Genomic DNA, 27771 nt, shown 5'->3' on the forward strand with positions numbered 1-27771 from the left:
TGTATTTATCAGCTTCATTAGGTATTTTTTAGACTATTTATGTAAAGAGCTCAATGAGTGCAATATAATCATAGAATCATTTACGTTGGAAAAGACCTTTAAGATCATCCAGTCCAACCATTAACCTACACTACCAAGTCCACTCTAAACCAATCAAGGGTAGACTAGACTAAACCATGTCCCAAAGTGCCACACCTACCCATTTTTTGAACAGTTCCAGGGATGGTGACTCCACCACCTCTCTGGGCAGCCTGTTCCAATTCTTGACCACCCTTTCCGTAAAGAAATTTCTCCTAATTTCCAACCTAAACCTCCCCTGGCGCAGCTTAAGCCCATTTCCTCTCGTCCTATCCCTAACTATTTGGGAGAAGAGACCAACACCCACCTCACTACAACATCCTTTCAGGGAGTTGTAGAGAGCGATAAGGTCTCCCCTCAGCCTCCTCTTCTCCAGGCTAAACAACCCCAGTTCCCTCAGCCGCTCCTCATAAGGCCTGTGCTCCAGACCCTTCACCAGCCTTGTTGCCCTTCTCTGGACACGCTCCAGCACCTCAATGTCTTTCTTGTAGTGAGGGGCCCAAAACTGGACACAGTATTCCAGGTGCGGTCTCACCAGTGCCGAGTACAGGGGAACAATCACCTCCCTGCTCCTGCTGGCCACACTATTCCTGACACAAGCCAGGATGCTGTTGGCCTTCTTGGCCACCTGGGCACACTGCTGCCTCATGTTCAGCCGGCTGTTAGCCAGCCCTGCCAGGTCCTTTTCAGCGAGGCAGCTTTCCAGCCACTCTTCCCCAAGCCTGTAGCGTTGCATGGGGTTGTTGTGACCCAAGTGCAGGACCCGGCACTTGGCCTTGTTAAACCTCATACAGTTGGCCTCGACCCATGGATCTAGCCTGTCCAGATCCCTCTGCAGGGCCATCCTACCCTCCAGCAGATCGACACTCCCACCCAACTTGGTGTCATCTGCAAACTTACTGAGGGTGCACTCAATCCCCTCATCCAGATCATTGATAAAGATATTAAACAAGGCTGGCCCCAAAACTGAGCCCTGGGGAGCACCACTCGTGACCGGCTGCCAACTGGACTTAACTCCATTTACAACTACTCTCTGGGCTCGGCCACCCAACCATTTTTTTACCCAGCAAAGACTACGCCCATCCAAGCCATGAGCTGCCAGCTTCCCAAGGAGAATATTGTGGGAGACGGTGTCAAAAGCTTTACTGAAGTCAAGGTAGATGACATCCACAGCCTTTCCCTCATCCGCTAGGTGGGTCACCAGGTCATAGAAGGAGATGATGTTGGTCAAGCAGGACCTGCCTTTCATGAACCCATGCTGGCTGGGCCTGATCCCCTGGTTGACCTGCACTTGCCTGTTGAGTTCACTCAAGATGAACCTCTCCATAATCTTTCCCGGCACTGAGGTCACAGTTCTCACTAAGGCAGCTCTTCCCAATTTGAAACTTGAGAGTTTTGTGTTTAAAACTCAGTTTAATTTCTAGTTACATCTAACTAATGCAATACAAAGTGATTTTCCCCTTTGCTATTTACATATTCAACCTATTTGCAGATCTGTGCCCCTACCTGCACCACTTGTAACCTTTTCTCATTCATCTGCTACAGTTACCTAATTACTTTTGCTGCTCTTTTCCAAAATCCCTCTACTCTTAGGCAGTTAAGCACACAAAAATCATAGAATCATAGAATCGTTTAGGTTGGAAAAGACCTTTAAGATCATCCAGTCCAACCATTAACCTAACACTACCAAGTCCACACTAAACCAATCAAGGGTAGACTAGACTAAACCATGTCCCGAAGTGCCACATCTACCTGTTTTTTGAACAGTTCCAGGGATGGTGACTCCACCACCTCTCTGGGCAGCCTGTTCCAATTCTTGACCACCCTTTCCGTAAAGAAATTTCTCCTAATTTCCAACCTAAACCTCCCCTGGCGCAGCTTGAGCCCATTTCCTCTCATCCTATCGCTAACCACATGGGAGAAAAGACCAACAGCCACCTCACTACAACCTCCTTTCAGGCAGTTGTAGAGAGCAATAAGGTCACCCCTCAACCTCCTCTTCTCTAGGCTAAATGAACAGAATCGTCTGGCAGTAGGCACACTAAACTAATTTGCCTCCTAAAGGGCAATGTTTTTAGTAAGATTCCTTGGTCTCTCATTGTCACTCATGTTTTCTCCCTCTTTATTTCCTTCCTAGTTCTATTCCCTCTCAGATCCTTTGCAACATTAATGCTAACAATTATGCATAATTCAGTAGCATTAATAATTTCTATTATGCTAAGCCTCATAGGCTCATTTCAGTTTCAGGATCGCATCATGCTGTGTAAAAATAGAAATCTACTAGCCCAAAGACCTTGGCATTCAATTGAGACAACATGCTACAAACAAGAAGAAAAAAATCTCAGTTCAGAGATAGACAAGATGAAAATACCAACATGGATTTGAAAAAAAACAGGTATATGCATAGCAAGAGGGTTTTGAATCAGCACTGGAATTTTTGTTTTAATAATGCAACACATCTAAGTGAATTGAAAAGATCAGTGTTTTCACTGCCTCGCTAGCTAGCAAGAGAGAGAATGTAAAGGTCAGCACAGCAGTTTTATGGGCCACTAGTATGCAGAGTAGTCAATGTATATTCCAGTCACAGGACTGGAATGCAGTGATGGTTAAGAGATGGTCAAAGCTGTTACTAACATACATGGAGCACAGCTCCACTGCAACTGTAAAACATCACAGAAATAATTGGCAACGAGGTCTTGCTACTATACTCACCCAAAAGACAATTATGGAAGCCAGTAAAACAGTTACTGATATAGTAAATTTTTCCCCAACAAAGTCACAAAGCACCCAACAGACTAACTAGAGGAAAAAAGTTACTCCTCACCTTGCTTCTTGCCAACACATGTCATGAAACAACAAAATATTTATTCCAAGATTAGAGACATGTTCTAAAGGTCAGTACCTGACCAGTTAAGATTATATTATTTGTTAAAAATAATCCATGATTCCAAATCAAATATAGGGAGTTCATGAGATAGAGGTTCTTGCCAGTACCCTTAAAAATAGCAACTTGATCTGAAAGGTCTTTCACGTCTCACTAAAAATGCAAGTTGGGCAACTAGAATTCAGTTGCCGAATTTGCAGTTGACAAAAATGAGCCATTCACAGAGAAGCCAATAGAGCATGACTAAAGGGGCAAAAAATTTGATTACATCAATGTATACTAGTAGAAGTGCCATTTATACAAGCTGTCATTTATTAGTCTTTAAAGGCAGGGGATTTGCTGTCCCCAACACCATTTCATGCTTTACTGCATGTTATCAAGCAGCATTACTGCTCAATACCCAGACACTGGGTTTGAGCTATGAGACACACCAGCCCTGAAATTTCTTTGCTTCTGCAATGCCAGCAGTGAGTCCTTTCTGACACTGTTGTAGGTACTGAGGCATAAGCTTTTCCCCTGCTAGAAAAGCACCTTGATACAGGCTCTTATTAAGAAGTCTGTACATGTGACTGCCTATGTTGTCTGCATTCTCTTCACACAGGTTTTACAGACTGGTCAGTACTAGTCTTATCAAAGAGAAGAGCTGTCATTGAATTTGCTTATTGAGTCCCCAATTCCCACTTTCATCATTCCAGTACTTAAGCCAAATCAGCAGGGCTCAGAGGACTTGGGGAAGGAGGGGGGCAGAAAGGAGGATGGCTACGCAACAGATGAGCAAAAAGAAAAAGAAACATGTATTTGCTAGGCCTCCACACAGCCTAATTAAAAACAATTTCAAAATGTATTAATTTTACTTATGAAAACTACATTTTATGATGGAAAAATGTCATTCAGAAAACTTTAGAAGGCATTTATTCAAACTGGAAATCATATTTTTAAAAAGTTAGGAAAAAATTGCTTCAGGGAAAAAGAAACATTGATCAAACTTTTATAGCTGCAGCTTGCATTAATTAGAACATGATCCCTTATAATAAAGCCAGAGACGATAAACAGCTGCAGTGCCAATATAGCATTTGTTAGTTCAGATACAGAACAAGGGCAGCCATAACTGGTGTACAGCATCTTTGTACTTCAACAATGGTGTGCTGCTCCTCCTAGCACAGGGATACATTATACACATAGACACAGCATTGTGCTTTGTTCCAATAGCTACACACCATGGAGAACCAAAGGATGTAGAAATGGACGTTCTAAACACAGAAACAATATAACCCTAGCTACTACTAGTGAGGCCCAAACAATGGTACTCCCTTCAGAAAAGCATACTATGTTCACACCATCATACGCTGTTCTGATGTGTATGTTGAAGTAGGCCTAGAGAAATGCCACTCAAATAATGGAGTGTGAAGTGAGATAGGAGACCAGACTATAAAGCAGCACTTCAATATACAAACGTACTTGAAATTTAATGTAAATACCTACAACGCCATGTTATTTGGTCCATTAAGGTCTACATCGTCATCTAGCAATACCCAATATTTCTGGCTTAAATAGAAAAGCAAATCCCACAAGGCTACTGGACAATGTGCCATGCTGTACATGGAAGTAAGCATCTGCATCAGCAGAATTCAACTTATACTCTGGGAGAGAAGAGACACTTACTGAGTCCTAACATCTCAACTGTATTCACAATGAAATTCAGTGGACTTTTTGTTCTCGTTTTGCATTGAAAAAGAGGGACAGAGAATTTATTCTTCACGTATTTTACAAATAAAGCCATTTCTAAAATAAACATGCTGCTCAAGGATGTATCAGAATAGGATTCATATACTTCTGTACCATTAGTCTAGTTTTTCCCCACACTTCCAGCTTGCCATTATCCTACCAAATCTAGTAAAAAGGCAGGTAATTTCCCAAGAAAACAACTCTTCTGTTAGTTTTCCACTTCAGCAAAGCCAAGATACCATACATTCGCTCGTTTCCTGTCAGTCAGTCAGTCTGCTGTGGGCTCAATAGCTCCCAGGTTCTCTGCCATGGAGCCAAGAATCTGAAAGTCCAAATTCTAGCAACAGCTTCAAAGCTCAAGGCTTCCTGCATCAGGTGGGGAGATAGGGAAGATGGCAGAGTTCTCTGAGCTCCTGGTCAAGGCCTGGCAACCCTGGGACAGAAGATGGGGTGGGAACCCCATCTTCGGTGGGGACTTCCCTCAAGACAGGCAGATGTTCTATTTGAGAAAAGCCAAAATGAAAATGTGGAATTTCCTTTCAGAGGGAAGTAAAGATACAGAAATGTAGTTTTCATACTGAGTCTCAGCACAAGGGTTTTCTTAACACTAGTATTTCCCACAGACAGAAAATGCCATGTCTTGAGCAGCTTTAACTGTAATTCATATCCTGCCAGGAGCAACTGTTCCCCAGGATGTAACTGATTACAGCAAGATTCATCAGGATTGTATCTGGATCTTGTTGCCATTAAAACAATACAGTAAATTAAAAAAGAAATTATTTACTGTGACATAAGCATCAAGAGTTTCATGGCTTGAACTGCTACTTCATGGTCCTTGTCCAGAGGCATGGACACAATTCGATCCTAATGGATGTAAAATGACAATAAAAAGATGTAACATGGTTTGTTCTCAATAAACATGTATTTTTGCTACAGCTAGATCATCTACACTAGTAGAGCAGAGATTTATTTTTATTTCAGCAGCTATTTCCTAAGAGACATAAGGCAACTTGATTACTACCAAGTAGTTCCCCAGCCCTTGAAAATTAACAGCATGTTAATTTTTTAACTGAATTAATCATGTGGTAATATGATATTTTTATAGATGTAATGTATGCATTCACAAGAAATCAACTACAGTCTACAAATTAAAAGTGACTGACAAGTTGTTTCTAAGATGTTACTACTGGCAATTCAGTATGTTAAATGAAGGTAAGCCTCAAATTACAAGCATTATATAAACAGTTTCTCCCATCAACAATACAGTGCATGTACCTACACGTTACAGAAGCCAGTGCCTTGCTGGAAAGACAATTAGGACTTGAGTCATAAAGGTACTTCATAGAATAGCAGCAATATTCCTGACCTCCAGAATTCACACTATTGTAACTTGGTACACATGCAAAAACACCTCAGAAAACAGGGGAAATTTTCCTGTCCTATGTACTCAAGAACCTGTGCTCCTCAGTGTGGCCTACATCTTTATTATTAAACCTTTGGACTTGCTTGTTTTGGGACCAACAGTTTTCTCACTTAACATATAATTTCTAAATCTCTGATTTGTTTTACTTTGCACCTTCCTTTTTCTCACAACCCAGCTGCAAGGTGTGGAAGTCCATGAATCCTGAGTTTGAACACTCATGGGTAACAGAGGGAGCATGTGAAACTCCTGCTTGTGGGAAATGGATTGATGGTTATATAATTACATTTCCCATCACTGAGAAACCATGATTTAAACTTTGGAAGATTCCAGATCAGTCAGTATTTTGTGTGAAGCTGTTTGGGTTTCTTTTGCTTACAGGGGAAGGAAGTGTTATGTTTGGGTTAGATTTTTTTGATTGGTGGGAAGGAGTTTGCAATAATCCATTTATATAGCATCCTCCACACAGGGAGATCACAGTACAGACAGATGGGAGCTATTTCATCAGTCTGTGACTACCAATCCTGCAGTTGCTTACGCAGCTTACGGCAACCTTCCTTTAACCAGAAAGATAAAGGACTACCACAAAACTGTTTAAAACAGGGGTTAATCTTAGATAGCCAAGCTTTGATCTGAATAATTTATGCTTAAGATACCAATATTAATATATTTCTTGTTCTTTGAGGATGTGGTACAGGTATTTTTTACTATTAGCAACTGCTTTGACATACAGGTAAACCCTGCACCTGTCACCAAAAGAACATGAATTACCACCACATGCAGGCATTGATTATGTACCCATTCAGAGGGACTGAGATATCAATTAAAGCACTTTGAGTTTTCTTATTCAAATACCAAAAAGGCCCAGCCCCGCTGGGATAAGAATAGCTGACAAAATCATTACCAAGGGCAGGATTAAAAAAGTAAAGGGCTTACTTCTTAAATGAGTCAGGATGTTGGAATATGATAAAGGCAGCGTACAGGGTGGTCAGAGAACAAGCTCTCAAAATTACAGCGTATCATCTGACTTGTTCAGAAATGAGATAAGGAGATAACAGATCCTTCTTCAAGATTCCTACTGACATGATGGATCAACAGGGAGCCATTCCCACATCAGTGTGACACATGGTCAGCCAATCTAGTATCTACAAGGTTAACCCATTATCAGGAGCAGCAAAAGAAGGACCTTTAGAGTATGAAATTCTTTGTCACCTGCCAAAGATCCTGTAAAAAAATCTGTGCCATTCTGGATGAATGGTGGAGATAACTGACCAGAGGGCATGCTAACATCATTTTGTGCATGAACTAAAGTGAAACAGAAAATTCCACAGAAACAGGGAGAAACATCTTTGCAAAACTCTTTCATCCACTCAGTCGAGCAGGCTATTTCTGCAGTACTTACTCTAAGCTCCTGTCAGTCAAGAGAGTGGGGAGATCAAAACTCTGATCAAAACATCAGACCCTGTGTATACACCCAACCCAGACTTAAAAAATAGCAAATGGTAATCTATTTACCTTGAATCTGCTAGTAAAGAGATCCATCCTGGAAACAAGTTCTTTTCTGCTATAAATTCCTTGCAGTCCCAGAAGACATTTCAACCGCACTTCAGCTTGCTACAAGACAAACAGGCTAACAGTTAAAAACACGCATCTTTGATGTTATTCACTACTGGCATTTATATTATGTAAATAAGAGTTCTTTGTGGGTGCCTACAGCAGGCTACCCAAATACCAGCTCATCTTCTGTATTAGTCTATTAGTGACATCAGTGATATCAGATTTTGTTTGTGCGCACACACACACGTCTCTCTCTCTCTCTCACACACACACACACATAGAGGAAGCCTGCAGTGAGTCAAACTTAAGGGTGACATCAAATTTTGTGTTAGGGTCCCTAAGAGCTCACAGACCTTACAGTTAAAAGCAAGAGAATGCAAAAGATGCAGGAATTGTGCTATTCACCTGTTAAAGATATACCAAGACAAGAGTATGGATGATCTACTTAATGCAATCAGCACTCTTCCATACATGAGACTGTTTGTTTCCTTTCAACATTTGACTCGGACAATTGGTGAACACTGACAACGACTCCAAGAAATTCTGGTCTGGCAAAAATTCCCAGAGGAAGAGGTACACCTCAGAAATGCACCAGCTTATCATTGTGGGTTCTTACAGATACAAGGTCAAATGTTACTCCTCCCTATTTCTGTTTTACACTAGCACACTATATTTTAAGCATTCTAAGAGAAGGGTTGCTTTGAATTTGGGCTAATTAGTTAACTTAGGCAAAATATATTTATCCCTGCAAGGTGTTATTTCATACTATTAGTACTGCTGTTTCATAGATGCCTCAAAAAGAGGACTTTTCTTTATCCAGCTTTTAAATTGTCTTATTCATATTGCTAAACGTTTCAAATGACAAAGCTTTAAATGTCATTAAGAAAATCATTTTGAGGATCTAACATAGAAAAATCACTCTGTTCTGTAAACTTGTAATGCTAAGAATATCAGAAGACACACTTAAATGAACTGCAGGCTTTGATTAAGTCTCTTCATATTTCTTCCTTAATTCCTCTTGCTAACAATAGCAGTAAGAATAATCAAGGAAACCCAAGAAAGGAGACCACCTACACACAGGCTATCCATTACTACAAGTTCCTGTCCACCTGCTTAGATGGAAAGCAGAGGATGATTCCTAGTAGCAGGCTTTGACCAACAGTTTTGCATAAGGCAGCTTTTTGCTAGAAATACAAAATTAAAGATCAACAAGTGACAATGAGTACTGCTCTCTAATCTGCCTGTGACACCCAGCAGTACATATTCTACATTGTACTTTAAAATTAAAGGCCTTGCCTGAGGAAAAAGCCTGTTGCCCACATCTGCTGCTTCCTACAGCCACAAGGGCTCCACAGCACAGAACTCACTCACAAACAGTCCCAACTTGGTACCCATCACTGCACACTGGCACAAACTCAGCTCAGCCAACGTACTGCAATCCTGGCTTCAGCTGCCCTCAGTATTTTATCATGAGGCTTTGCTTGTGAATAGGGACTGCATTTGTGCTTGGGGAAAAGAAATAAAAAAAAAAAAGAGGAAAAAAAGTTTTTGATGGTTTGTTGGATGGTCATACAGACCTCAGTGCACCGCTAGTAATGTCATTTGCATTTGTCAGCCAGGTGGCATTCAAGCATAGGTCTGCAGATATAAAGTGTAATACTTTAAACTAAACCACCTGCCTTCTAAGGTATCCTCTTCCCACCCGAAGACTCTCAGTCATAACCCTGTATGTAAATGTTTCGCTAAAGTGTTGAGGAAATTAACTCTAAGAACTATGAACAAATAACTACTACTGCTAGGACTACTTCTGCTGTCTTCCTATGTTTTCAGCTGCATTTTCTCCTTCTCAACCAGCTCTCCTTTTCTAGATTCATCACTCCTCATAGCTCCTTGATCATTCAAAATTACTTCACATACTTCTAAAACTATCTCACTGCTTACCTTCAGCTCCATTTGACAGTAATGTAGGCAAGTACAAATACCCAGCCATCTACTCCCCTCACCAGAACTACCATTCTAATCTGACGAAATACCTGCCTGTTTGGTCCTTCAAAGCTGTGACAGAGTGAAGAGGAATTACATAAGCACATTTTCAGGATACTCGGAACACACTCTGTCGCTCAGCTATATCATAGTATATTTCAACCCCGACCTGCAAATAGACTGGCAGAAAACATCAGTAAGATGGTGGGGAGCTCTAATGACCCAAAGAGCTCTGCATGGGCTCCAGCACTGCTTAACACATTCAGTTATGAGATTTCAGCCTCACCACTATCACAGAGATGGGGACATTCAATAAGCCTTACAAATACAGGCTGGGACCTGGATGATTTGATGGAGTCATTGGGTCGTTTTTTTCTCCTCAGCACTCCCCCCATAATAAATTAGGAAAACTAGGTCTACTTCTAAATTACTGCTGAATAGTGAAGACAATCCATCTTACCTGTCCTGTTGAGGTAAAACAATTTACAGAACTGCCCTCCCCCCCAAAAAAAATCAGTACATATGCACAGAGATTACCTGTGGAGCAGAAAACCACTATGTTAACATGACTATTTAAAGAAAGAAGCATTTCAGAAGTAGCCATAACCATGGGACCAGTTTCTATAGCCATGTTGAATGGGAGGCAAAACTGAAAACCCTTCCACTTTCCTGAAATTTGCCAGGAGGATCACATGGTCAGGACACGGAAATTCACTTCAACAGCAAGTTCCTGTGTGCACAGGATTTCTTTGGGTATTTTTCATAGTCTAATGAGAAAACCTCAACACCTTGCCCTGAAGTTCCAGGCAAAGCTAGTCTAACATGGTAGGAGGTCCCAAGTATGCATCTCCATTGTCTTTGCCCTCCCATCTGCTAGTTCTGCCTTCCACTTTCCCCAGTCTTGTTCTTCATTGTCTTGATTTTTCTGGTCTTTAACTCTGAACTTCTTACACAGTACTTCCCTTCAACACCTGCTGCTCAGATCAGCACTGGTTTGATTGGATCTGGGTGCTGATTTAGTAGCTATATATTCCCTTGGAAGAACACTAGTGCCTTTGAGCACAAGTTAGGGGCCTGGGTTTCACAAACGCACTGATAGGTGACTGGGCTTACATATAACATTGTTCAACTGCACACAGCTGTCAGATTTAGTATCAATTGTTGCTTGGTCTTGAAAAATAAAAACTTAAATTATTTCTAGCAGATGAACATAAACTACTCAAAAATGTATCTTTATAGCACTGTTCCACAACTCCTACTGGGCCAAAGAAAGATCCTCATACGCAATTTTGAGCATACTACCACTGAATGTGGAGCACCGTCTTGCACCTAGAAAATAACCTTTCACATAAAAATATAATGTGTCATATCAGGGTATAATGGCAAAATGGCATGTCATGAGGAAGAGCAAATGATTATATTCAAATAAAAGACTCTGAAGACAAAATGTTAATTTTATACTTACTTCCCCCTCACCTCTCCACTTTAAAGCCTCCCAAATGACTGAACTTAATCTCTGTTTACAGCACTGTAGATGATCCTGGCCAGGTTTTCCCCCACCGTTAGAATACTTTTGTGATTATTCTACTCTGGGGCCTAAATTATTTGGCAAACTTCTCTACGTTATATTCTAAAAGAAAATTGGCTCTGGGAGATATCAGTTTCTTGCCGCCCACCCCCAACAAGATGGGATGGAAATGCTTATTAAGGAGGAGTAGTGGGAAATAACATTCAGATGTATATAAAAGCGCTGCTGCCCCTGTTGCTGCCAAAAATGCCCTGCTCTCATTTTGGAATCGGGCAATTTAACAGTGGCTGCAAATCACAAAGCACAGCTGGGACTGCAACCACCCGCAGTGGCACACTACCAGGTCTTGGCCAAACATGGAATATAGAAGACTTCTCACTTTATCTCACTCTACTTGCATCTGCATTGCTTTCAGATAATAAGCTTTAGAAAAACAACAATTTCCAGTTCCCAATAAATGATGCTGGATGAGCTATGTGCATTAATCAGAGACACCAGCTGTCAATTTTCACTGTACAGCACTGGGAATGAAGACACATCATCTTCAAAAATGACTTTTTCTTTTGAGAATTCTCCCAACTGAACATATACGAAAAAGATATTCTGATCAGATAAAATTTATGCAGGAAAAGACAACAGTTCTTGATAGATTTGTTGTTCTAAAAATCTAAATACTACCTTTACAGTAATGGCACAATGCAGTTAAGTAAGAGGCTTTGTGCTCCCCCTCCTGGTTTTGTGGTAAACTACAATTTTATTCACAGAACACAAACATCACCAAAGCTGACACAAAACTGAGGATGTTTCAGAATTTATACAGAACCTATCTACGCTTTAAAAGGTGGCCTGCAGAAGTACAGTGTGCCAATTTCGGTAGTTAGCCATTCACAACAAATATTCCTATCCCCCTAAAACCTCTCATGCATTTTAGAAGCATGAGAAAAAGCGTATATTTTAGTTACTGTTTTCTTTTCTTTTGGTTGGGTTTGGTTTTGTTGGGGGGGACAGTGTTTTTAAATGTGCCTCTACTCAAAAAGAAAAAACAAACTCACTATAAAGAAAAGGAGAAAACCCTTTGGGAAATGACTGGACTTTCTGTAAATATTTTCTCTATCCATTTAATTCCAAATGAGAGATGCAATATTGAAGACTATTTTACTACTGGCAGTATTTATTTGTTCATTTTTATAAAATGAAACAAAATTTTAAATGTAGCCATCAAACCTAAAAGCAGAATTTTAGTCAACATTTAACACTGCATGTGCTCAAAGGATATAGGCCATTTTACAATTCAGTAATAGCTCCCGATTCAGTAACATATAAAAATAACTGCACACACAGGGACACACACTGCTACAGAACTGGAAAAAATGTTCTCTGTTATTTAGTGCTACAATAGCTTTAAAAATAAAACCTGAAATGGGGAAGAAAGTAAATTCATTTTTTGTGCCACCACAGTCTTAAATATCTATTCTCAAGAATTTAAACATTAGGATTCTTTAAAAAAAACATTTTTTAAAAAATTTTAAAAAGTTCCCATCTACTGACCCCAGTAAAAAAAAATTAAAACTTTACCTTATCATACAGCATCCACCCAATGTATTTTAAGTAGCTATCATTTAAAAAAGCATCTGGGTATGTTTTAATCCAGCTGGCAATTTCTTCAATGCAAGTTGCTCGGATCTCTGGGATCACATCACTGTGAAATTATAAAATTGTAATATTAAGACATTAAAAATGCCTAATATATATTAATAATATTATTTGCAATATTTTTATTCTCTGGAATTGCAGAAGCATATGTAATCCAAAATATTACAAGTATCTTTTAGCTACAAATGTTTCATGCAACAACTATTTTGTAATTCTGGGTATCTTCTCAATCACAAATGCATTGTTCTACAGCCAGCAGGAAGAGCTTAAGAAATATACTTGAGAGGTCCTTTTGTAAGCCCAGGTTCTTTAAAATAATTTAACTGCTATGCTTTCCTTCACACCATCAGTGCCTCTAGCATGTTTAACTTCATTCTGGTATCCGGACAACCTGAGCAAGAGTTTCTTGGGAATGCAGATACACATCACAGCTTTATTTTTATTCTTACCGGTAACGGTTGAGAAACGTCCCTTTGAAAATAGTGTTCATCATGTTCTGTATCTCTAGAAGTTTATGCTCATACTGAAATACAAAGAGAACTGAATGTTAATATTGGTCCAACAATTTGCTACACATGAACAATTTGCATCAGTGCACTTACAATACTACTGTGGTGCAAATTGCTAGCGTTTACACATGGTACCAACGTAAAATGAGTGGTCTGTATCTACACTAGCAACTGGCCTTTTTGTAGCTACCTCCTGATGAAAGGTTTATCAGATATCAACTGCTAGCCTGAATAACAATTTACTTGTTTGGTACAGTGAGTCTTGATCTATCAATACAGAGAAAGATACAGCATAACTAGTAAGCAATATTCACTTATAGGTCCAAATTCTCTTTATATGCACTTAAAACAGAGGTGGAAGAAAGGCAGACAAGGGAATTTTCAAAATGTACCTATTCCACAATGAGCATGTATTTTAAGCAAGCCCTGAAAATGTAATTTTGAACTTCTGGAAACCTAAGTCACTTAATAAAAACATTCTTTCATCAACAGCATCAGAAAGGGTGAAAAGTTCGGGTTTTCCCCCCAACACACACCTTTCCTCTGTTTTTCCCATAAGATCAGACTTATGATGATACTAAAAACCCCCTTCTCACCCAAACACTTCTTCCCACAAAAAAAGGGGTTGTTTCTTTAACAGAGAAGTCCATGGACATCCAAAGCTCAGAACAGAGGTAACTGATTCTAAGGTCAGGAGAGAAGGAACTATGCTTGATGTTCACACACCAAGTCACCTCCACTCTCAGGCCAGAATTATTTCTTACAGTTATAGGCCTGTCTCTGGGAATTGATAAGGAGCTGTCCGGCTAAGCAGGGAAGAAACGACAGAAACTGAACAGCAAGAAAGCTACAGGTCATACCTGAATTTACAACCATTTTTACAATGCATTACTCATACAGAGATGACAGCTATCCTGTGTCCTTCTTCATTCATTGAAATTCAAGAACTAACATTTTGGCTTGTAATTTGTACAAACATATGCAAAACTGCACTCCCACAACACCAGATCTGCTGATGCAATTACGCGTGTGTGTAAATCCATATTTGTGTAGAGATCAAGGGCTAATGATGCCAATTTAAAGAAGCAATTAGTAGGACAGATATCACAAGTTAACAGTACATAGGACAGTTATTACCTTATTCATTTTTGTACCACTTAATCTAGCCAGTCACAACTGCTCTGCACCATGCATTAGATAAACATATATAAACCTCAAAGAACCGCAGTGACCCAAAAGCAAGCTGTCAGCAACCCTTCTTTTTACATCTTCATGCATCTCCCATACAAGACACCTGCCTAACCTCTTTCCTTTTTCTCTCTAGCTGTTCAAGTCTGTAATTGGTCCTCTTGCCGCTTATCCTCTTCTTCTCCACCGCATATAATCTTTGAGCATTGTGCTTGTTGACATCAAGGTTCAGATGTACGCTTACAACTGCTGTCAGAAGTTTCATTGCTAAAAAGGAAGCAAACCCAGCATATTTAGCTTAGCTCAGAGATATGTCACATAAATATATTCACCACTTTACCACAAAAAGGATATGGTTGGCCAAATCCAGTTTATTATCCAAAATACAAACATTACTAGATTATAGTAATTTGTTTTAAAATACAGTGTTTATTTTAAAGGCAGACAATGATCAAAAAAGGAAAGTTTAGCGATATTATTGGTGATTTACAACTTTTGGCCAGAGTTCTAGTCAGAGAAGTAATTTACTCGGCAACTCTCTTCTTAGTTTATATAATTTTGATCTTTCTGCAAAAGAATCTAGAGTTGTGGAACAGGTGATTTTCAGTAACAAAAAAAACCCCACCCAACAGTGAAACTGGCCCATGAAAGGCTGGGAATCTTAATATTATACTGGAATTGACAAAAATTCATGTTCCTCTAAGGATCACTAGATGGTTTGCATAAATTCCATGTGGTTTTTTGAGCCCTCAAAGCAAACAGTGTACTTTAGAACAAATTATACTTTAAGTGCTCTTTGCATGGCAAAGAAGGTATTTACTGGCTTTAGGGGGGGGAAAAAAAGAAGTAGTAGCTCTAGCGTCATCATGCTGCATGAAACAAAAATGCGTAACAAGCAATGTTCTTTTTAGCACAGGTACCACAAGAATAGCAGCTCTCCAAAGGAAGCTTTTTTAGGTGAAGCATTTAATGCAACCTCATCATATTAATTAGTGGGGGGAGGAAAATAACAAAACAGAAAACTGACTGTGAAAAATCAGTTACTGAAAAAAAAAGAAGAATCAGAACACAGCATAATTCTAAAGTTAGTCATGTCAGGCATTAAAGAAAATTTCTTTAGAAAGAAAAAATTGATCTAGATCTATCATATATAAAGCATCCACATTCCATTCAGATACACATGGGAACAAATAATTTATATTACAGTAACATGCATTAGGAGGAAGGCACGGTCAACGCATAAGAAAACAACTGCTCCAGTAAAGAGAGTTTTTCAATTTGAGCCGGTTTTTTTTGTACACAAGTCAACAAAACTCACGATCTACAGCAACTCTGTGTTAGTTCACCTGCCAAAGTGCTTGTGTGTCTAAATGCTCTGACCATGGAGTCTGCTAAGCCTGTAAGCAGCGAGATGATAGTGTCCATCAAGTAGCTATCATACAGGATGCTGCATTGGCACTGTTGGACAAGCACTGCAATAAATTCACAGAAATTGGCCTTGAACTTCTTCCAATAGGGTCCTGTTCTGATCAGTGGGTAGTCTTCATTGTCCTGCACAAGAAAGAAAAGTCAAAAGAAAACACACTAATTAGTTTTGTTTGGGCACACCATTTACATCTCTCCCACTGCATATCAAAGAGTGTTTTACTGACAGTCAGCTTTACCTCAGCCCCCCCATAACTTTTTTCATGGTTATTACTCCGAAGTAGGGACATGCAACTAGGTTACAAGCAAGTAGAGAGACAAATTAGCTTCATTAGAGCTACGCTGTTATGATAGCTCACATCTGAAAGGAATATATGTGAGGTAGCTGTGAATGGACAGATGGGAGAGGGCATGTAAAGCCACAGCATCATAAATAACTTTCACTGGCATAAACCATGAGCACTCCTGGCCTCTTCTACTTCCTCACAGGTAGTAGTGCTTCCCCACTTCCCTGTCCTTCCTGTTCCTGCAAGTGCATGGTAAAATCCAGGAGGAAACTGAAGCGACTGAAAAGTGAAAACAAGTAACTGTGGTGTGAGCTTCTGTTTTCCTCAGAAGCACTGCCAGCTTAAGGAGTTTATCAGGCTACAGCTTAATGACAAATACTGAGTCATTCACCTATACCACCAGCACCTAGGTGAACCTAGAGAGAAACAGTAAGTAGGTAATACCTTTGACACTATACAAAAAGCAAGTTACAACAAAACCACAAGAGTGTTCACAGTACAGTTGATACCGCCAGGAAGAAAGCAGATAGATGGCAGTTCAAATGACTTCTCACACAAAATGATGCACCTCATGTGAGGAGCACACTAAGAAGATTTTGTAGATGGCAACCTCAGGCAGTGTAAACACTTATTTCATTTGCACCTCACAGATGCCAGGAATGGCTCTGAATATCAATTTGCGTCTTGACAGTTTGCAGGGGTGAACAGAGCCAGGGAACTCCAAAACTTCACTCACTATGGAAAGCTTCATCCTGAAGGCAGGCCATTACTTAGCTGGTCCTTCACTAGTTGGTCAAACACCTTCTCAGACATATTCTAACATGCAGCTTCACACACAGAATAACCTCATGTACTTATAAAGTGCACTTCATGCTCTTCTCTTGTAACTTTGTTTCCAAAGCACAGGACCCGCTGCTTTCTTGAAAAATAAATGTAAACACAGACTGATCTCAGGGATGCCTGCAACCCAAAGCACATTAGGAGTCTGGAATTTGGGATGTATTCCTGATCAGGTTATAAGAGTCAGTTCAAAGCCTAACAGTAGTAGCAGTGCCAAGACAGAAAGGGAAGTCCTCAGCAAGCCCCATTTAATGCTCCTTGGTCATGACACAGACAGTAGAAAGACAACGTACAACTTCAGGAAATACCTACTTTCTCACCATAGCTTACTCCTCAATGTGAAAAGCAGCACAAATACAGGAAGACATCTCACTTTAAGAGTATTTCTACTGTCCATGTTTATCATATTGGGATACTGTTTAATGATAACATGCATACTGTAAATATATAGACAGCACAATGGGCACACTTAGGCACCTAACCTGGGATTCCCTTAGATTCCCTCCGTAATCAGTAGAGAGAAGGAACTCTACTTCCAGAAACCAAGTCAGATAGGCACGTAACACAGGTTCTTCCAGAGACCTATTCAAATCACTCAACTGAGCCTCCTGCTCTGACTCATTCTGGAAATGTTTCTTTCTTTTATATAAAGCCTATGGAAAGAGAAGAAAGTCAAAGTGAAGTGCCAACAAAGAGTTAAGATGAATTCCCCACAACGCTGCAAGCATTGTATGGGAAGAGGCATTACAGAAGAACAGTTTTGGTTCTCAAAATATTCTTCTAATCAAACATTTATGTTTGCAAGAGAATGTTTTGATGAAATAAGCCTTTGGACAAATCTGTCTGCCAAAACCTTTGTGTGCATACCTGTGTGTGCACGTATGCACGCACACGCGCACATGCGCATGTGGAGCTTGCTGGAAGGAATGGGAAATGCTCTTGAACACCACTGTAACTTGACATACTTGTCTGTTCAAAATGCTCATGTCCCTTTGACACCAGTAGTGAGAAATAGGCACTTCAAAAGCATGTGTTCATCCAAAACAGAGGTCTAAAACAGACCAGATGAAGCAGACCTCAGAAGTGCATGATTATCTCCATTCACTAACACACAGTTTAAGACGACTAGTTCTGATGTATTCACCTATGCCGGAAACAGGGATACAGCCACAGAAAATGCTATACTACAGCTGCAGAAAACTACAAGAGTCGTACCATGTCCACCGGCCAAGTAACTGTCAGGATCCAAGGATAGGCCATGAATTTCTTGTACTGCAACCCGGTTTCCTGTAATGCATGACACAAAATTTTAAAAGCTTTTCGATGAAACAGCACAGTTAATTCATAAAGACAAAAGTATCACAAAGCATGCATCATATTTAAAAGGCTATTAAAACTTAAAGACAATTTGCATTACAGGTGGCTCATACAATCCAATGCATTAAACAAAATCTAATTCCTTCTCATCTCTCTAGTTTTTATTTATAACCAATGATAGAAGAAAAACACACTTTTATATAAAACATGAATTTTCTTGCTACAAGTAAGAGACACCTTGTTTTTAAAATTTACAAGCAAACATATACAAGGTATAATCCTCACTATTAATTCTAAGATATGGCTCCTCAGCAAGTCTAAGTATATATCCCTTTCCAACATTTAGTAACTAGGTACTGTAAAACATCTAAACTCTAGCAAACCATTCTGAGCTTTTCAAATTATAGAGAAATGTTTTCAGCACTAGTGTGACTTGATTCAGAGATGTTTCCTCAACTCTGCAATTATTCCAAGACAAAATGCATAAAACCTACAGTTCTTTATTAGGCTCAGTGAAGCACAAGTATTTCTATCCCCATCTGGCTGCACAGTTATGCATCAAACTTAACTCTTCCATTGCTAAACATTTCAGCAACAAAATAGGAGAGGGAAGGAAACCTACAAAAGAACAAAGAACTGCAAGAAATAAAATGCCACATACAGGAAGAAAAGCAGAAGAGAGAAACAGAATAGTTTAAGAAAGGGGGAAAACAAAAAGCCGTGGTCCTGAAGACAAGCCTATCTCTCCACTGAGGAATACCATGACCCACAAAGAGGAAATAAATGCCTCAATGACCACATTAAAGCCATTCTCTGCTTCCAATGCCAGTACAAGTTTTCACAGAATCACAGAAAGACTGAAATTGAGAAGGACTCTGAGATCGTCTAATCCAACCCCACCTGCTCAAGCAGGCTGCCCAGTGCCATGTGTGACCAGTACCCCCTGCTCCCAACCCCTGGTAAGGTGGTTAGCATTAACTAATGCCATTTTATGAGGCAAGCAGCCATTCTCTGTGACCGAGCAGGTCACATATTTGTTCCCTTTCCCTCATTATCAGGCCCTGAAGGTCCTGTGAACCAAGTAGACAAACCAAACAGATTTCTTCTCCCCCTCCCTACTGGCCTCAAGTTTCCTGGGTGTGAGGCTGATTACTCCCTTCCTTCCTGGCCTTGAAGGTCCCAGGCACACAGCCAGCCAGGTAGCAGCAATGACCCCATCACAGAACAGGGAAGCATTACTGCACCGAAAGGACTGTCCATAAAATCAAATGGTTGCAAGGCCTAAGTGGGGAACTTGGACCAGAGCTGCTGCTGGACAGTGAGACCCGTGACCCCGCAGTGGCAGGGACACCTCCACCATCATCTGCTTCCTCTGAGGACTGAGGGAGTGACTCATATTTTTTATATGATTTTCAAGTCTAGATTATGATTGTTATATTGATACAGCAAACCACATACTAAGATTTGACCCGATCTGCAGAGGGTCCAGGTGATGAGAAGTTATAAGTTAAATTGTATTACAAATTCTGTATTACTAAGGTGATTAGAAATCATAAGTTAATTTGTATTATAAATTCTGTATTATGCTACTATATTGATTCTGCTTGTAGAAATCCTGTGCCATTCTAATCATAAATTCTGTGCTACACTAATCATAATATCCTGTTAAGAAAATAAAGCTTTAATTGTAACTACAATTAGTGCCATCATCATTCTGCCAAGGATCCCTAAAAGAACCTGTCTGGCCCCTCAGTGTCAGGTGACACCACGTGCAGTCAGCTTTGTAATATCTTCACAGATGGAGACTCCACAACCTCTCCGAGCTACCTGTTCCACTGTTTGACCACCCTCACAGTAAGGGTGTCTTCTTGTGTTCAGGTGACATTTCATACATTTCAGTTTGTGCCCATTACCCATCTTGGCTTGCCTTTGTGCTCACTGTCTCACTAGGCACCACTGAGTAGAGTCTGGCTTCCTCTTCCTCACTCTGTCCAATTGGGTATTTTTACACATGGATGAGATCCCGGAGCCACCGTCTTTCCAGACTGAACAGGCTCAACTCTCTCAGCCTCTCCTCACATGAAAGATCATTAATCATCTTTGTGGCCCTTCACTGGACTCACTCCAGTAAATCCATCTGCCTCTTGTACTGGAAAGCCCAGAACTTGACTCAGCACTCCATATGTGGTCTCACTATTATGAGCAGAGATGAAGCATCACCTCCCATGACCTGCTGGCAATGCTCTGCCTAATGCAGCCCAGGAGGTTGTTGGTTGTCTTTGCTGAGAGAGTGCATTGCTGGCTCGTGTTCGTCTTGTCATCCACAAGGAAACAAAGACGGTACTCTGCAGAGCTGCCTTCCAGCCAGTCAGCCCCCAGTGCATAGTGGTCCATGGGATTATTCCTCCCCAGGTTCATGGGGTTTCCTGTTTAAGAACTTCACAAGGTTCCCCTCTGCCCAACTCTCCAGTCTGTTGAGGTCCCTCTGAACAACAGAGCAACCACCTGGTCTAGCAGCTACTCCTCCCAGTTTCTCCTGCAAACTTCCTAAGAGTACACTCTGCCCTATTGTCCAGGTCGTTATTAAAGATGTTAAACACTACTGGCCCAGATATCAAACCCTGGGGTACACCACTAGTGACTAGCCTCCAACTGGACTTTGTGCCACTGATCACTACCCCATGGGCCTGGTTTTTCAGCCAGTTTTCAGTCCACCTCACTGTCTACTAAAATAACTTATACTTCATCAGCTCGTCTATGCGGATGTTACAGGAGATAGTGTTAAGTCTTACTGAAGTCAGGATAAACAACATCTGCTGCTCCCTCCTCACATACCAAGCTAGTCACTTCGTTATAGTAGGCTATCAGGTTGGTTAAGCATAACTTTCCCTTTGTAAATCCATAGTGACTACTCCTGATCATCTTCTTGTCCTTCATGTATTTGGACATTATTTCCAGAATTAGTTGCTTCATCACCTTCACAGGGATCAAGGTGAGGCTGACCAACCTAAGTTCCTCAGATCCTCCTTCTAGAAAACAGAAGTGACATTTGCTTTCTTTGATTCTTCAGGAATCTCTCCCAATCACCACGACCTTTCAAAGATAATCAAAAGGGGCCTTGCAATGACATCAGCCAGCTCCCTCAGCACTCCTGGGTACATTCTGTTAGACCACATGGTCTTATGTATGTTCAGTCCATTTAAGTGTTCCCTAATGTGATCCTCCTAAGTAGTCTTTGCTCCAGACTTTCCCTCTGGTCTCAGGGACCTGGTATTTCTGAAAGCTAGTCTTACCAGTAAAGACAGAGGCAAAGAAGGCATTGAGTACCTCAGGCTCTTCTGTGTCCTTTGTCACCAGGGCCCCTGCCTCATTTAGCAGTGGGCCCATGTTTTCCTTGGTCTTCCTTTTGCTGTCGATATATTTGTAGAATCTTTTCATGTTGCCCTTCACATTTCTTGCCAGACTCAACTCCACCAACATTTCCCAATAACACTAGTGAGAATTTTGGGAGGAAGCATTGGTACATGGGTATTGTGTTGCAATTAATTAACTGAACAGTAACACAATGGTTAAATCACTGAAATGATCAAGAACTACATAAACCCCTGTCCTAGTTTCGGCTGGGATAGAGTTAATTTTCTTCCTAGTAGCAGGCATAGTGCTGTGGTTTGGATTTAGTAGGAGAAGAATGTTGATAACATGCTGATGTTTTTAGTTGTTGCTTAGTACTGCTTATGCTAGTCAAGGACTTTTCAGCTTCCCAGGCTCTGCCAGGCGCACAAGAAACTGGGAGGGGGCACAGCCAAGACAGTTGATCCAAACTGACCAAAGGGCTATTCCATACCATATGATGTCATGCTCAGTACATAAACTGGGGGGGGTTGGCCGGGGAGCAGGGATTGCTGTTCAGGAGCTGTCTGGGTATTGGTCGGCAGGTGGTGAGCAATTGCATTGTGCATCAGTTGCTTTGTATATTGTTATTATTATTATCATTATTATATTGTTATTATTATCATTACTATTTTACTTTAGTTTAATTCTTAAACTGTTCTTATCTCAACCCAGGAGTGTTTCTCACTCTTACTCCTCCAATTCTCTCCCCCATCCCATCGGGGTAGGGGGAGTGAGCAAGCAGCTGCGTGGTGCTTAGTTGCTGGCTGGGGCTGAACCACGACAACCCCTTTATTTTTCCAATCCTCTGAATGCTAGAAACAAACAATATAAATCAAAAGCAAGATGAGGTACTCAGGCAGATATCTGGTAATATTCGCCACTTTCACTACTATTATCGTTTGTTTTCAAAAAACATTTTTGAAATCACAGTAGTCCTATACGGCACTACTTCTCAACTAACTTAGTGATTAAGTTGCATTACCATCTTATTTATGAAAAAGATTCGAGAGAACTACATGCAAAAAGAAACACAAATTTGAAGAGGAAACAACTCACTTTAACAAACTACTTTGCTCCTGCTCTTATATAGCTCTGCTTTAAAAGAAATTGGGTTAATCGTCAAGCATTTTTTCAATCACCTAATAACCGTGGCTAACATAAAAATGGTTGCTTCAGACACTTTTTTCTATATTAATGATGGCTTAATACTAGTCATAACATATCAAGATTAAATTAAACAAGCTGACAGATACTGTCTTTAAAAATATTTAATTCTGTATAAACAATTTCAGGAGGTTTTTTAGAGTCCGTTTACCTAAAAACAGACAAAGAGAGTTTCAGAATTCACCAGGTTTAGAATGAAAGGAAAAAAAAAAAAAAAAACCACACCAAACCCCAAAACCTAGAGACGCAGAGTATCTAACACAGGGATTATCACATGGCATTTTCATAGATCATAGAACAGTTTGGGTTGGAAGGGACATTTAAAGGTCATCTAGTCCAACCCCCTCTGCAATGAGCAGGGACAACTTTAACCAGATCAGGTTGCTCAAAGCCCCATCCAGCCTGACCTTGAATGTTTCCAGGGATGGGCCTCCACTACCTCTCTGGGCAACCTGTTCCAGTGTTTCACCACCCTCACAGTAAAGAATTTCTTCCTTATATCTAGTCTAAATCTACCCTCTTTTAATTTAAAACCATTACCCCTTATCCTATCGCAACAGGCCCTGCTAAAATGTTTGTCCCCATCTTTCTTATACGGCCCCCTTTAAGTCCTGAAAGGCTGCAATAAGGTCTCCTCGCAGCCTTCTCTTCTCCAGGCTGAACAACCCCAACTCTCTCAGCCTGGCCTTGTAGGAGAGGTGCTCCAGCCCTCAGATCATTTTTGTGGCCCTCCTCTGGACCCGCTCTAACAGGTGTGGCCCTCCTCTGTGCTGAGGGCTCCAGAGCTGGATGCAGTACTCCAGGTTGGGTCTCACCAGAGTAGAGGGGCAGAATCACCTCCCTCGACCTGCTGGTCACGCTGCTTTTGATGCAGCCCAGGATTCGGCTGGCTTTCTGGGCTGCAAGTGCACATTGCTGGCTCATGTCCAGCTTTTCACCCACCAGTACCCCCAAGTCCTTCTCCGCAGGGCTGCTCTCAATCCCTTCATCCCCCAGCCTCTATTGATACCGGGGGTTGCCCTGTCCCAGATGCAGGACCCTGCACTTGGCCTTGTTGAACCTCACGAGGTTCACATGGGCCCACTTCTCAAGCTTGCCCAGGTCCCTCTGAACGACATCCCATCCCTCAGGCATGTCAACTGCACCACTCAGCTTGGTGTCATCTGCAAACTTGCTGAGGGTGCATTCAATCCCACTATGTCATTGATGAAGATGTTAAACAGCACTGGTCCCAGTACAGACCCCTGAGGGACACCACTTGTCACTGATCTCCATCTGGACATTGAGCCATTGACCACTACCCTTTCGATGCGACCATCCAACCAAACAGTCCACCCATCAAATCCATATCTCTCCAATTTAGAGAGAAGGATGTTGTGGGGGACTGTGTCAAAGACCTTACAGAAGTCCAGACAGACAACATCCGTAGCTCTTCCCTTGTCCACTGATGTAGTCACTCCATCACAGAAGGCCGCTAGGTTGGCCAGGCAAGACTTGCCCTTGGTGAATCCATGCTGGCTGTCTCGAATCACCTCCCTGTCCTCCATGTGCTTTAGCATAGCTTCCAGGAGGGTCTGTTCCATGATCTTCCCAGGCACAGAGGTGAGGCTGACAGGGTGGTAGTTCCCAGGGTCATCCCTTCTTCCCTTTTTAAAAATGGGCACAATGTTTCCATTCTTCCAGTCACCAGGGACTTCACCTGACTGCCATGACTTTTCAAATATCATGGAGAGTGGCTTGGCAACTACATCAGCCGATGCCCTCAGGACTCTGGGATGCATCTCATCAGGTCCCATAGACTTATGTATGTTCAGGTTCCTCAGGTGGTGGCAAACCTGGTCTTCTCTTACAGTGGGAGGGACTTTACTCCCCCAGTCCCTGTCTTGCGGTCCATCCACTCGAGAGATGTGGGGAGAGGTTGCCAGTGAAGACTGAGGCAAAAGAAAACTGTTGAGTACCTCAGCCTTCTCTTTGTCTGTTGTTACCAGTTTGCCGGTCGTGTTCGTCAGTTCGTCAGGCGGTACGCTTTCTTTGACCTTCCTTTTCTGGCTGACATACCTGTAGAAGCCCTTCTTGTTATTCTTTGCGTCCCTTTTTTTCCATCAGTAAAATGTTTCACTATAGTAGCATGTCAAAATACTGCTCCAAAACCAAAGTTTCTTTGTTTTTACAGCATGCAGAACACAGCTTCTAAGGCAACTGTAGAACCTTCCCTTTTGCCCACCAGGACAGGTAAAAAGTTTGCAGAGCTGTAACACATCCAGGCTGATGATAATAATAATCACATCTTTGTACCTTCCAGAGTGCTTACCCTATCATGAATACTATTCAGGGCTAATTTAGTTGGGAAAGAAGTGCCAGGTTACTAATTCATATGGCCAGACACATATTGGATCATTTCTGTCAAAAACTAGCCCAAGTGCTACTACACTTCTAAAATGAAGAAAACCATGTTGGCAAATTCATCCTCTGTGTGAATTTCTACAGCAGCTGTTCTTTGAGAGATGCTCAATTAAAGCAAGGCTGATGGCTGCTGCTTGACAAATCAATTCAGAGGTGGCAAATACAGAAAAAAAAGCACAGAAGCAACTGTGAGCGCACTGCAGAAAATTTGATGTTGGCATAATTAGACAAAGAGCAGTCAAATAGAGAAATAGTATTGTAAAGCTATGCATTTTTCTTAACAATCCTCAAGAAATTAGATATTCGCTATTGTTTTGACTATTATCTAAAAATAGAAATGCATTTTTCTTCTTTCATATGACATAATGCAGTTATAAAAATTCATATTGTCAACAGAACAGAAGGAAAAGATTCAAATAAAAATATCAGCTAAAAAATATCTTTGAATTAGCTCATCAGTAATACACAATAGTATTTTTAAAAGGACCTATTAACCAAATACCAAAGGAACTGTTTACCTGCTGCAATGCCGGGTTATACTTACCTCTATAAAGTCACTATCAAAAAAACTCCTAAGAGAAAGCCAGATTCAGGAAGACTGCAGTTGGATAACCCTAATAAAACTCTGAAAATAAAAGTGACTTAAAAAAAAAAAATCCTGCTGCTGCCAAAATGGGTCATTACAACATTAAATTTCTCTTGTGAAAAACAGGATTATTTTCCTAATCTAAGGAAATGGGACACAGCTCCTGATAAGCAGCAGGAACTCTGTCCAGGTTGGCTATTAAGGTAGAGCCTATTGTTTATAGAAAAAAGGCATGCAAAGTCAAAGCTGTACCTACCTCATCAAAGGTCTCTGTCATTTTTCGCATGACATCCTTCTTGTGCAAACTTTGAAACATCTCTGCTGTTACCATGCCTAGAAAAGTAATGTTTTAAAAAGAAGAATTACTGACAACTGTATTACCTTAATCAAATCACAGTAAGGACTTTATTTAAATTTAGAAACACCAAGAAAGGGGGACTGTGTTTTATTTCTGTTTATACTGGTATGGGCAACATATATATAGGGAGACACACAAATAAATTCATTTACAGTAGAAAATACTGATGAACCAAAACTGAAATTCACATTAGAGAAATCTGCCCTGTGCTGTCTGGCATGGCTATTTTCTCTGTCCATTCATTTACTTCAAGGATTGACTAGCAGCAGGCAAAATTTTAGTAAAAGACCCCAAAACATCTCCCATAAGAGAAGGCATATTAGTTGAAGACCTGCAAAAAATCTGAAGTGTAAAAGGTACATTCTAGCTGCTTAAATACACTCGGAAGTTTAAAACTAACAGAATAGTCTTCTTAAAACTCTTACTTGCCATCCTGAAGCATTTCGCTAGCAGACTGTCCCCAGAAGTCACTGTGTCTCAGTGTTTGTTATGAAACAGACAGCTTCACAACCCTCTGGTAAAAGTAACCGCAATAAGGCAAGAGATGGCTTTTCTAGCCACCAAAGCAAGGAGCTTAATTTGCTAGTTGCTTATTTTCAAACAAAGATACTAGCAAAACAAAAGATACTAGGAAATTGCAAAACAAATGCCAACTGAAACACTGGATTTTAATTAGAATGGTCATCAAAACCATCTCCCCAATGTGGGGATTCTGCAAAGCGATATAACATGCCACTTCAGAAACCTGGCCTTGCAAACCATGTTCAAATACAACTCTGAGAGTTGGTATGCTGTAAACACAGAGTCAAAGAGTTTAAAAAGCAATATGCTCTACTATTAGTCCTGCCCATCTGGAGTTTGTCTTAACGAACAGTACAGATCATAAGTACATGATTTACTGGAGAAAAAAATTCCATTTTAGAAAGCACACTTCAGACTACTCTCACCCACAGACAATGGAAACGGCTACTAAGAGGGCAAATTACCTTGACAGCCTGAGCACTGAATGAAGAAGTTGATCAGATCTAGAAGTGCCACATTCCTGTCTTGTTTATAAGCTTCAACCCAGTCATCTACTACAGACTAGAACAGATTAAAGAAACTCATTAGTCAGGAGCTGAACACACCATGCAGCACTCCACTGAGGACATCCATAATAAAGACACAAACTAATATCGGTCCATCTCCATTAAATTATAAAAATGAGAATAAACTCCACACCATTTTGTTCCACTTCTACTAGTACATGCAAAAGACTCCTTCTGGGGCAAAATGAAGTCTTGAACTGCTCATTCACAAGTTCTGTTCGAGGCAATGTTGCCATTCGCAGGTGCTTTGCTCCCTGTTAACAGGGAAAATAACCACAGCTTTAATAAATTTAACATACAAAAAACCAAAACCCTGATTTCTTGCCAGCACTGAGGTAACAGTTTCATTTAAAAAAAACCAAAAACCAACAACAACCCCCCCCCA

The 27771-nt window shown here is 40.7% G+C and overlaps 1 protein-coding gene across 1 annotated transcript in view; it reads right to left on the reverse strand.

Moving 5' to 3' along the window:
• The window catches only part of LOC104028164 (cohesin subunit SA-2), a 65182-nt gene that overhangs the window by 31440 nt on the left and 5971 nt on the right, over window positions 1-27771 (reverse strand). The window contains exons 4-12 of the mRNA XM_075716144.1: window positions 27285-27381; window positions 26197-26273; window positions 18293-18364; window positions 15872-16076; window positions 14641-14792; window positions 13278-13351; window positions 12751-12874; window positions 7623-7721; window positions 5472-5551 (exon numbers count right to left, since the gene is read on the reverse strand). Of these exons, the coding sequence (XP_075572259.1) occupies window positions 5472-5551; window positions 7623-7721; window positions 12751-12874; window positions 13278-13351; window positions 14641-14792; window positions 15872-16076; window positions 18293-18364; window positions 26197-26273; window positions 27285-27381 (980 nt within the window). The remainder of the gene's footprint in view (window positions 1-5471; window positions 5552-7622; window positions 7722-12750; window positions 12875-13277; window positions 13352-14640; window positions 14793-15871; window positions 16077-18292; window positions 18365-26196; window positions 26274-27284; window positions 27382-27771) is intronic.

Source organism: Pelecanus crispus, chromosome 1 (genome assembly GCF_030463565.1).
Source record: "Pelecanus crispus isolate bPelCri1 chromosome 1, bPelCri1.pri, whole genome shotgun sequence".
Taxonomy (NCBI): Eukaryota; Metazoa; Chordata; class Aves; order Pelecaniformes; family Pelecanidae; genus Pelecanus; species Pelecanus crispus.